The 12466-nt window shown below is 38.7% G+C and overlaps 1 protein-coding gene across 2 annotated transcripts; it reads right to left on the reverse strand.

Moving 5' to 3' along the window:
• Window positions 1–1781: 1781 nt before the first annotated feature.
• On the reverse strand, window positions 1782–9372 carry LOC306995722 (guanine nucleotide-binding protein subunit alpha-14-like). Of its 2 annotated transcripts, none has more exons than XM_079607567.1 (7): window positions 9154–9372; window positions 6078–6262; window positions 5620–5774; window positions 4455–4583; window positions 4249–4378; window positions 3955–4108; window positions 1782–3078 (listed from the first exon to the last, which is right to left on the reverse strand). In XM_079607567.1, exons 1-7 carry the CDS (start codon window positions 9320–9322, stop codon window positions 2888–2890), a joined length of 1113 nt encoding a protein of 370 aa, XP_079463693.1. In that variant the 5' UTR covers window positions 9323–9372; the 3' UTR covers window positions 1782–2887. The 2 variants fall into 2 exon arrangements, with proteins under 2 accessions (XP_079463693.1, XP_079463692.1); XM_079607566.1 differs by having other exon boundaries at window positions 6078–6256; window positions 9154–9334.
• Window positions 9373–12466: the final 3094 nt, after the last annotated feature.

Here is a 12466-nt window from a genome sequence, read left to right on the forward strand (position 1 = left end):
TTGTGGAATTTTGGGATTATGCCTGTTCTTTTCTTTTTTGGGGGGGGGGGGGGGGGGGGGGGGGGAGGAGGGCAGTAGGCAGCAAGCTACGGTGGCCACGGATCTTGACAAACCATGGATTCGAGCATGCCATACATTTAGGGTCGCAAGCCCAGTGTTTGTAGCAACTTCCTCATCAGTCTTTTCACAACATGGCCGCCATGCCCGAGTCTTCAGCCAAGATGAAAGCAATATGGGCCACGTTATATTGTGTGTTTGTGTGGGCTGCACACACATCGGCTCCAAGCCCCTGACCAGAGTCCAGTGATGGCTCCAGTCCACGAGTCCTGTCCAGAGCCCGATTCAGCACAGCCTGCTCTGTCCTGGCCGCCTGCACAGTCTGCTCCGCCCTGCAGCCACCTGCTTTGCTTACGCCGCCTTGGATTCTTGCTCTGCCTTGGCGTTTAGTTTTGCTTTCATTCCATGGACCTTGTCCTCCATCCCGCTCTCTGGTCCACCTCCGCTCTGCCTCCTTGCAGGACTTCTCAGATAATATTAGGAACGTCTGTAAGCTGCTCCTTAGGAGGGGGGCTATGTCACGATCCCTGCCTGTGTTCCCTGTGTCTGTATTGGACTCTTATTTTGAAGGTCTGTGTATCCTTTGTTGTATTGTTCACTTCATGTTTCCCTGTTGCTGCTTGTTGGTTACCATAGTTACCCTCAGGTGTTCCTATCACAATTAACCACGCCCTCTCAATACCTTGTCTTGTGTATAAATAGCCCTTGTGTTTTACTTGTGTTTGCCAGTCGTTAAATGTAATAGGTCTTGTATTTCTCCCGCTCCCTGTGTTTTCAACCTTGTGGATTATTTTAATAAATCTCTATCTGCATATGAATCTGATTCTCTCAGTGAGATTAGTCCATCAAGGTAATCACCACCTCGAGGACCACACTTGAGATTTTAATTTTCATCCAACTGCATGTGAATCTAATTCTCAGCCTGCTCGCGTCCTGCGCGCGGGCAGGTACCCGCGGGTATCCAACGGGCGACCCGCTAATATTTGATGCAGCAGGTTGCATAATATTTACCTATGCACCTGATTGAAAGCTATAGTGATTATAGTAAAGGGATAAATTTAATATAGCTATTCACAATTTGAATAAAAGTTTTAGCCTATTTTTCGTCCTGCTGCCCTTAGCTTCTTGTAAAGAGGACCAGGTAAACACTGCTGAGTTTCAGATGAGAGACAACCGCGTTTAAATGCAGAGTGAATCTGCTAAAATATGAACTAGCTTACAGTTAAATAGGCCTACTACAACATTTGTTACTTTTTTACTTGTGTTGTTTAATACAATGTTGGTTTTATTGCTTGTGTTAGGCTATAGCTATGAGAAAATATTTTTTGTCTAAAGTCACCTCATGTAGGAGATGAGGGTCCGGTTCGGGTCACGTTTTTTTTATGTCAAACGGGTCGGGTCGGGTACGGACTAAAATTAGTGTTTGTCAGATATCGGGTTGTGTGTTCTGTTAATAACTGCAGTTGCGGGGCGGGTTCGGGTTTATCAAACAGGACCCGTGCAGGACTCTGGCCTGAATGCCAACATGTTACACTACATGTATGAATCAAACAATGATCTGAACTTTTATCTTAATATTTTGTTATGTATTCATGCAATAAAATTTTAAATAGTAAAATTGTATTTCAGATTCATTTCAAACGATTTTCAGTTGCACCCTTCTGGAAAAAAAAGTGTGATATCATGTTTTAGCACCTAAATGCAAAAATAAATAGTTACTGCTTGATGGAAAATGCATTTGTTATGCAATCAATTTTATTTTAAAATACAACTGCATTGCATCTGTTGTAAAAAATAAAATAAAAAAAGTAAATACATTTTAATGTCATACTACAGTTTTACACACATTCATTTAGCTTCTAACTAAAGAAATTAGAAATTGTGACTATACAGTAAATATTTACAAACATGATACTTAAAGTAATTCCATACAAATTAATACATTATTATTGCTGTTGAGGGGTGGGTAAGCTATTTCTTTAAATTTAAGAAAGAACAGAAATCATTACACATGATTTCTTTAGATAATGTTATGTTTTTCCTCTTGTAAACTAAGGAGGACCACCCAAATAATCTGTGATCAGATGTACTGAGGTATCATTCTGGTATCCATGTCAGTGTTGGAGAGACTATTTGAATAGCAAAGACATTGCCTACACATGATTTGCATGGATTCAAAGTCTGTCTTTTATGCCACATGTCTTAGTTCATATTTCATTTAAATTTTGTGTGGAATGGCAGATACTCACTGAGACGGCCACATGAAGTGTTAGTGAAAATATAGCACTAATTTACCTGATACCACACATTTAGGGTTTGTCTCTGGAGTAGACTTTTGGATAGGAAGTTTTTGGATAGGTTGATGGCAAGTTGGCAGGGTCAGAAATCACTGAATTACTGAAAAATAATTAATTTAATTGCTTTTTCTGTTTTAATAACATTGAATTAATTTTCACATTTATTCTGCATGGGCCAATCAAGCATAATATGGGTTTTAATATAATTAGAAAAATGCATGGAAAAAAAAAAATGTCCCCGGAAATCCAGAGGGTAAATACTGTTCCCTAAGAACAACACTATAGACAATTCACCCCTAAATAAATTAAAAATCTATTAACATTTACTCACCCTTATGACTTTCTTTATTCAGCAAAACACTAAATTAAATATAAATTGTTTTGAGTAGACTATAATTTCCGCCAATGCGAGAATAATTCACAGAATGCGCTTTGCCATGATCTCAGCACTCACACACAGATCACATTCACATTTTCACTGACTCAGAGGTAAAAACATTCAATCTAGCCAAATATAAAAGCACTTTTATCACCTAACCCAAGTTAAATGTGGACAGGATGTTGTGTAGAATGGTTTCCTTCACAGCGCTAAAAACAAAGCGGATATTTTCAGTGTCGGTTGCACATGTGAAATGTGGATAGATGCGCTTATTTGTGTCCCTGTTCTGTTCCTCATACATACTCAAGATGAACTTCATTGCGGCATCTGCATCCTTTTTAGGGCCTGTTGAGTAGTAACACAGATTTCATTATGTCAGTGGAGTTCAGTGGCACTGCAGCAGTGTTGGGGACTAACTAACAAAATCATTTTCAGTAGTATGATAGTAGTTCAAACCAGAGTAATAGCTTTTCTTTTTATATATATCATAATTTCATTGCGTTTAAAATAGCTTCCCCACACTGCACTCTAGAATATTTACCACAATAAATTACATCTTAATTTATTTTTATTTAGTAAACACTGCATAAAATAAGACTTGTCAGAGATTGTGTCTTTAAAGTCAGTATGAAACGGAAGTTGCGATAGTTTTTCTTCACATATATCTATATCCAAGTAAAACGGCTTATTGAACTATAAATCTTTTTGGAAGGGACTTGCTTTTGTCCATCAGGAATTGATTAGATCATTGGATTGTTGTCGTTTGCTAATTGCTGGGATCTCACGTAAGTGACAGGTTGCTGAACGGGAGGTTTTGGTCCTGTGCTCACGCCAGTGAAACCATCATAAGAGGATAGAAGAGATGGCGTTGTAAGGGGCAGGGGGAATTATTGTTACTAAAGATTACGAGGGCACATGAGTTAAAAAATAATAACAATCGTTTAAAATAAATACTGCAATATTCAAGAAACATTTTGTTCCAGTGTACTGGCAGATTTTTTTTCTAATCACTTAAATTGTTTTTACCATGTTTATACCTAAAACAAGTGAAAAATCTGCCAGTTTGAAAAGACAAGTTATTCTATGAAAACAAGTCTTATGCAGTGTTGCTTCTCAAGTAAATGTACCTTGTTTCAATGATTTTTAGATATTTTAACTGAAAAATAAGACAAAAATGCTTGTTAAGAATAGGAATTTAAGCCATGTTGTTGGCACTCCAACCTTTATACTGTGGAAAATATGTTACAAGGTCTGACTTTGAGATCTTCTCTTCCAGGATATCTGTCTTATTGAGGAAGAGGATGATAGATGACTCCTGGAACCAGGTGTAAGAGATGATTGTCTTAAAAAGTGCCTTACTCTCCTCCATGCGGTTCTGTGGTGGTAGAGCATCAAATGAACAAAATAAACCACCATGAATCCAGTTTATCTGTCAAATTATTCACCTATGATGTAATGACGGCAACTCTTAATAAACCATAAGAGTTATTCGAGAATGCAAGGAAGTGGGCTAACCTCATTCGCACACTCATATAAGACCTGGTCGTACTCGCTCAGAGCCACCAGGTAGATGATGGACGTAACGTTTTCAAAACAATGGATCCACTTCCGTCTTTCTGACTTTTGGCCACCGACGTCAACCATTCTGCAGCAACAGCAGCGATTTTATAATTTACAAAATGGGTTAGTCATCTTCACACCACCAATAAATGAAGAGTTACCTGAATATGACAGTCTGAAGGTCAAAGATGTACTCAATGATGCCTGTGGTTGGAACTCGGACACGTAGAATATCCTGCAGAGTCGGCAAGTAAAAAGCTGCAGATATTCTGTCAATGTCATCGAGGTAACTATAGTAAAGAGAAAGAAAAAAAAAACATTAAAATACCTTTAAAATAAGTTGTCCTGAACCCAATGAACACCAAAGCTCACCAAACACATAATTAATAATATTTCAGATTTGCTTGATAAAGCGATACAAAACATTTGTCCTTAAATTACCAAGTATATGCCATAATCATTTTCTGTTTCCATAGATCTGTAGTATGTTTGATTGTCTACTAAAAAAATGCACTCATTCAACGCATACATTTGATCAGTTCATGAATTCCCTGGGAATCAACCCTTGGCGTTGCTAGTGTCTTGCTGTACAGTCTGAACTATACAGGTATTAAAAATAGCAAAGAGCAGTTTACTTCTAAATTGTAAGCATAGCTCTTACAAAACAATCTACAACACAGTGATAGTATCAGGTGGTAAATATCAGGGGGTTTTTTTATGTATACTACCAAGTCAAGTCACCTTTATTTTAATAGAGTTTAATACAATAGTAATTGTTTCAATGCAGCTTTACAATAATAAACAAAATGTCATTATTTAGCTCGCCAGATGTGGGACAGTTCTGCTTCATTTGTTTTGTTTATGGCTGACATGCGGCATTGCTATGGCTTAATTGTGGCCCAAATCTGGCAAACAGGAGCGGGACCGCCCAAGTGCCATCATTCCACGCGGTATGTGGGCCAGATGAAAGTGTCAAGTGTGTGCCGGATTTTGCAATCTGGGATTCAGTTCAATAACTGTAAAGTTAATTCATTGTAAAACAAGTTCAAATCGGCTATGAAGCACCTCAGTATTCATCATAGCAGCTCAATATATTCATATTCCATAGTATTACCATGGTATTCCAAAAGAATACTATGCAAAATGCCCACAAATTTGGTTGTTCTACTCCAAAGAATACTATGAATAATGTCCAAAAAGGTGGTTGTTCTATTGTATATCCAAATAAACACTGCATTACCATGGTGCACATCTACAATATGGTAGCCCATATAATACAATGGTTCTTTTTGTTGGTGTCAGAAATGAAATATTCACTTCACTTACTATTTGGTAGAGTCTGACAGCTGGAACTCTCTCCTGCGTTCAAAGCATTTCTGCAGGCCTTGGTCTTTCCACATACTCTTGATGGCTTCAGCAAATTTAGCCTCCAGTGATAGTACTGTTTCGGGGATCACATTTTTAAGCATTGCAGCATATGTCTACAACACACAGATAGATTTCAGTCTTCTCTCTTTTTTTTTTTTTTTTGAGGGGTGAGACAATACATGTTTAGTTAGATATGATATATACACTCTAAAAAACGCTGGGTTGTTTCAACCGAATTTTGGGTCAAATATGGACAAACCCAAACATTGGGTTAAAAATGTCATTTAAAATTTTTACCCAACGGCTGGGTTTGTCCATATTTGACCGAAAATTGGGTTGAAACAACCCAGCATTTTTTAGAGTGTACAGTATGTCGAATAAAACATATGATTTGTCTTAGAATTCCTGGTGCATACTGTGTTTTTTCCATCAGCAAAGGGGATGTTCAGGTTCTCCATAGCTTGAAGCATGTTGTGGATGGAAACAATGATATTTTGGAACACCAGCTTGGCATAGGCGCTCCTGTGTTCCTCATTGTAGCCCCTGCCATGTATAATTCTCATCTGCTTGATGAAAGTGCTCTTCCCGCTCTCCCCTGTGCCTGTGGGGGAACATGGAAAGTATTATCTTTGAGACATAGTTTTTTATGCATTAAAATGCATAGTTCTCTTTGCATTAGATGGTTACTGTGTAGCTACTTGAAAAGTTTCTTGTGAGAGAAAGCTGTAACAGTACCACCGTTCTGTCATCCTGTCATAACCTTCTTCAGCTTTATCTGGTCACCATCCAGTTTCATTTTATGGAAAAGAATAGCTTTTGGACCAAGTGTCTCTATTTGTGTTCCATGAGAAAACACTGTATGTGTAACAAACAATATTATGGTGAGAAAATGATGACAGATTATTCACTTAAATATAAATGGCATAGCTTCAAAGACCTCTAGTGGACTACTGCAGTATTGCTGCAGTGAATGGCTAAACGTGTGTTCACTACTCACTGCTCCTAATGTGTGTGCACTAACTTGGATGGGTTAAATGCAGAAGACAAACTCTGAGTATGGGTTACCATTCTTGGCATTAACGTCACTTCACTTTATTGCTGCTCCCTTTTTTCATCTCAGTTTTGAATTTGACTACAAAAACTGTCCACTTTGCTCTGATGTTTTTTTTTTTTTTTTTTATGTAATTCATGTAGAAAATATTCCTGTTCTTGAGGAACCTGATGGTGTTGTATGTTGAGGATAAGACTGCAGGGCTAATAGTTATCATACTCATATTTTCTTCTCCCACATATAATTTGAAACCAGTTTTATTTTCTTTCTTCCGTGGAACACAAAAGTAGACATTTTGACCAGCGCACACTACTCGCTTACACAAACCATACGGTGCGCAAAAAAAAGGCTACATCAAAACAAAACAATAAAGCAAACAGAACAAAACAAAACAAAAAAGTAACAAAGCTCAAAACAAAACATAAAATGAGTCCCTTTTATTTATTACAGAATATTCCAAAGGTCAGGCAAAGCAATCAAATATTCCAAAGCAGTTTGGAATTTTGTGTTACAGATCATAATCCATTCATCCATTTTCCAAATCACATGCCTTTCCCAGCATCTCAGGTCGTAGGCAGATAAACACCCTGGAAATATTTCTTCATTGTTCACTAATAATTGTCTAAAGTTGTCTTCTACTTATTAAAATTTGGTGTGTGGTGAAAAATCAGCTTGGCCAATCTTCAAAATATCTCCCTTTTTTGTTGAATAGAAGAAAGAAAGTCATATTAGTTGGACACATGATGTTAAATAAATGACATATTTGTGTGTGTTGGGGGGAGAGGAGGCTAAGTGATCAATCCATTGATAATATTACTGTTATAACTGTTATTTTGCAGACAGCCAAGTTTACCAACAATTCTCTCACACAAAAGGAACTATTCACTCATGCTCATTTTTAGAAACACATAAAGACCAGACAAAGACTTCTAGTATGGATTTACTAGTTTGCATATTTGCCTTAGGATAAACATTGTGATTGTGTCATCAAAATGGTCTGAGAGTAGGTGTGAAGGATTTGTATATGATTTGTATTAATATGAAACCATAGTTAAACTATTTAGACACAACTTTTCAATATAATAATCTATAGACTGCAATACATCAACTTAAACCATTTAAAAGACTTGCAGTATATTTGCTGGGTGATTGTGAGTATTGTGGTTGATTATCGATGATTGTTTTATTTTTGTGTCTCTGTTTGAGGCCGTCAAAAGCATATTTTACTTGACTACTAAATAGTACGGAAAACCAAATCAATCTGTTGAGTTTGATAACACAAAACCACATATGATGCCACCCACAAATAAGTCATGCCAACATCACAGCGCTACACACTGATCTATTACATGTCAAACAGGTCCGACAGATGGGAATTTTGCTGAAAGGGTGCAGATTACTATCACAATTATAACAAGGAAACACTGGATAAACTCATTCATCTGTTCTTTTATTAAACTAGTATCAACTTAACTGATCAGAAACAGAATGAAACTCAAATATAACGTAAAATAAGTACACACCAAGGAAACCATAAAAGAATCTGAATCACATGAATAAATGCGTATACTCTAAAAACATGTAAAAATTGTTGACATGCTGGAGCTGATCCACTATCACTATCACTATATTCGTGAGGAATTCACAGAATGTTCCTGTTATCCTGACATGCTTACTTGCATTTCAGATTCACTAAGAATAGAAAAAAATAATGCTATACTGTATGAGATGTGTATGAATGACTTTCCATTTACATCTTTTTGCATGTATTTGCATGTGACCCACTACCAGTTAGAGGAAATATGTCATCTAAACATCTGAAGAGTGAATTTTGTAAGCTGTAAAAAATATTGTATAAAAGTTGTTAACTGTGTTGTTTATTATGTCATGTTTCTGGTGTGTGGTTTCACTGTCTTTGGTTTTTGCATTCAGATTGTACCTTGTTTCTCTGCCTTGTTAATTGTATTCTGTTATCCCTAGTCATGTTAATTATTAGGTCCCTTGTTTCGGTGTGTTGTCCTGTTAGTTTGTATGGTTCCGCTCGTTGTTCTCATTTGCCCCATGCTGTGTCTCGTTCCCTGATCCCCTCTGTGTATTTCAATCCTGTGTGCTCTTTTGTTCCTGGTCAGTTATTGAATGTATGTACGTTCCACGAGTATCTCGATCTGTTCTGAGTTTACCTTAAGTCTGTGTTGATTAAAGTCTACTGCTGCATTTAGATCCGACTACCGCCTTTGCTTCCACGCAATTCATGACAATCATCTGACATTGTTTAATTGTGTAAACATTTACTAAATAAATTACTGTTTAAAGGTTATTCAATTAGGATGCTGAACAACTCAAATTATTAATATTGACCAGTACAAATTTTTGGGTGTCAATAAAAAGAAATCTACATACATAACAAACAAACAAAAAATCCAAGAAAGTAGGCTACATACCTAAAAGCAAAAGTTTCAGTTGTCGGCCTGCATCCTTTTTGTCCATTTTAAGCTGTCTCTCAATTTCAAGGTGAATCCTGGCACTTTCTCTGTCTTCACCTGACATGCAGCAGTCCCCCATCCTGGACAGCTTGAACCTCCTCCAGTACTTTGCAGTTAATGCATTCATCAATCTACTCACTCAGCAGTGTTACAAGAACTGTCTTCAAGAAACTCTATAAACACGCCTACCTCAGGAGAGGCTTGATGCACTGTAATTTACAGGTGAAGTTTCTTCCTCATTCAATGGATGGGGTGGGTAGTGTCACGTAAGGCATTTGTTTCCTTTTTCCTCTGCACGAATGTCAGTTGCTCTCTGCTCGCTAAATAGTTATTTAAACAAACAAAAAGTATGTCTTTCTTCACTGTAAACAAAAATAAGTAAATCCAACTTCCATTTTGTCAGACAAACTCCAAAAAAAAAAAAAAAAAAAATTTAGTTTGACCAACTTAAAATATTAAACAGCAAGAGTTTAGGTTTGGTGTTATACAACTTGCTAAGGTAGAAGTAATTTGATATAATCATTTACACAAGTTAAACAAACTAAGAATGTTCTATAGCACTATTATGTATCAATGCTCATATAACCTTAAAATGGAAGCTGAGTGAACGTGGAATTAGCCAAAAACATTATTAATTTTGATTTCATAGAACGTCTGGGTTTCTATTGTTATCTTTGCTCCCTGATGGAGGGAACGAGACGTGATGTTGATGACTGACACTAGGGGGTTGCACTTGGGAGCCCCAAACACCTCTGATACTTTGAGTAAAGGCTGATGAGAATTGGCGAGTGGAATTTGCATGCTACTCCCCCGGACATAAGGGCGTGCATCACTCATTCAGATTTGTGCTGAGGGGCCAAGACAGTGTCCCGACTATTTCAGCATGCACTTCAGCGTTTTGGCAGTATAGGGACACCACATTTCGTTCCCTCCATAAAGGTCAAGTCAAGTCAAGTCATCTTCATTTATATAGTGCTTTAAACAATGGAGATTGTTTCAAAGCGGCTTTACAGTGATAAACGGATCATTTAAGGTTGAAATGGAAGGACTGTCACAGTTTATGTACTGATGGGGCCGCTGCTATGACAGGGAGTACGACGGGCTTCATTCGCAGAGTCAGAGCGCAAAACCCACATGTGAAAGATGTGTTTTGTCCTTGATGGCCAGGGGCTGGAGCGACTTACTATTTTTGCTCCTAAAACCGACAACCATCTCCTTGGTTTTGGAGATGTTGAGGGACAAGTTGTTAATTGAGCACCACTCAGCCAGCAAGGACACTTCTGTTTTGTACACCTCTTTAACGTTAATTTTAGTGATCTCTGACTGGCGAAGTCGAACATCCTTAGTGCCGATGTGAATAATAATCTTAGAAAATTTACGATTAGCATTAGCCAGCACTTTAAAATTAGCTTTGATGTCAGGCGCTCTGGTTCCCGACAAACATGTGACTATGGTGGCTGGTGTCTCTATTTTCACGTTCCGTGCAACATATTGCTCTGCTGCACGGGCTCTACTTCAGCTGGAACCATCCAAAGCAGTATCTAAAGCCCTTGCACTCTTACTATTCTCAATTAAAGTTTGGATGTGTGTCTCTTGTTCTGAAATCTTCTCCATCATGACTGTCTCCCTGCATATATCGCATGTAAATCCTATATTGCTGACAGAGAATGCACTATATGTGACACGAAGTGCAAGTGATGATAATAGGAGAAGTCTACTCACCGTGTTTGTTGACTGATCCTATACTTACCACAGTTATTTGATGGATTGGTAAAAGGCGCAAGACAAAATAAATAAATAAAGACGGCAGGCACGGATGGCGCGAGCGTGCGAGAGAATAAATAAATAAAGATGACAGGCACGTTAACAGGCTAGCGAGTCACTAGCGTGTTGTGCTCATCCTTTCCAATCACCTTACTACCTGTCCGCTTGATCCTATTCCCACTCATCTACTTCAAGCCATTTCTTCCTCAGTTGTACCCGCACTCACTCACATCATCAACACATCTCTTCACACTGGTACCTTTCCCACAGCTAAGATGGCTCAGGTAACCCCACTTTAAGAAACACACTCTGAATCCAGCACATCTGGAAAATTAAAGACCGGTATCCCTTCTTCCATTCATCGCGAAAACACTTGAACGAGTTGTTTTCAAGCAGACCTCTGCCTTTCTTACACAGAACAACCTCCTGGATAACAACCAGTCTGGTTTCAAAAGCGGACACTCAACTGAGACTGCCCTGCTCTCGGGTATTGAAGCTCTGAAACTGGCAAGAGCCAAATCCTCAGTTCTTATCCTGCTGGTTCTGTCTGCTGCGTTTGACACAGTTAACTAGCAGATCCTCCTGTCAATCCTAAAGACAAAGGGAATCTCAGTGACTGCACTCCAATGATTCAAGTCTTATCTCTCAGGTGGGTCCGTTAGCGTGTTGTGGAGGGGTGAGGTGTCTAAGTCGCAACATCTAGCTACTGGGGTGCCTTTGTCAGTGCTTGGACTGCTTCTCTTCTACATCTACATCTCATAACTAGGATTTGTTATGTTCGATGGTAGCTGCTCGCATTTCAGACTGCCGGACAGACATTTCTTGCTGGATGAATGACCACCACCTTCAACTAAACCTTGCGAAGACAGAGCTGTTTGTGGTCCCGGCCAACCCAACACTACACCACAACTTCTCCATTCAGATAGGTTCGTCATCAATAACTCAATCAAGGTCAGTCAGGAACCTTGGAGTTGTGATTGTTGATCAGTTAAGCTTCACAGACCACATTGATAAAACTGCCCAGTCCTGCAGATTTGCCTTATACAACATTAGGAGGTTCAGGCCAAGCGCTTGTTCTATCCAGAATGAACTATTGTAATGCTGTCTTGGCAGGTCTTCCAGCTTGCACAGTCAAACCTCTGCAACTGATTTCGGGAGTAAATAGAGAGGGCTATGTGGATTAATACATCCAGCCACACAACACCTACAACACTTGGGAGACATTCTCGTCAGTGCAGCAATGGCGGATGTGTACAACTCACTGTGAACTCGATCAGGACGGTTCTACGTTAAAATGGCAGTGTCAGTCAACATTTGTGGGCGGGGCCTGTGGCTGTTGTGACGTCACACCAGCCCCATGGCTGAAAACAGGTCGATGGGAGACACTTATGATTTATGGGGATTTTTAAAAAAGAAGTGAGTGGATTTGTATCACTATTAGGTGGTTGTGTACACACACTGCCAGCACACATTTATGTCCAAACACCATGCATGTGGAATATTCCAC

This window comes from Phoxinus phoxinus (assembly GCF_949152265.1).
Source record: "Phoxinus phoxinus genome assembly, chromosome: 3".
In the NCBI taxonomy this organism is placed as follows: domain Eukaryota; kingdom Metazoa; phylum Chordata; class Actinopteri; order Cypriniformes; family Leuciscidae; genus Phoxinus; species Phoxinus phoxinus.

Excerpts from the sequence above, each read along its gene's own strand:
- LOC306995722 (XM_079607567.1), bottom strand. The coding sequence starts at position 9,322 with ATGAATGCATTAACTGCAAAGTACTGGAGGAGGTTCAAGCTGTCCAGG. Across the intron at positions 6,263-9,153 it reads ACTGAAACTTTTGCTTTTAG|GCACAGGGGAGAGCGGGAAG; the intron begins GTATGTAGCCTA and ends GTTCCCCCACAG. Across the intron at positions 4,379-4,454 it reads CTTCAGACTGTCATATTCAG|AATGGTTGACGTCGGTGGCC; the intron begins GTAACTCTTCAT and ends CTGTTGCTGCAG.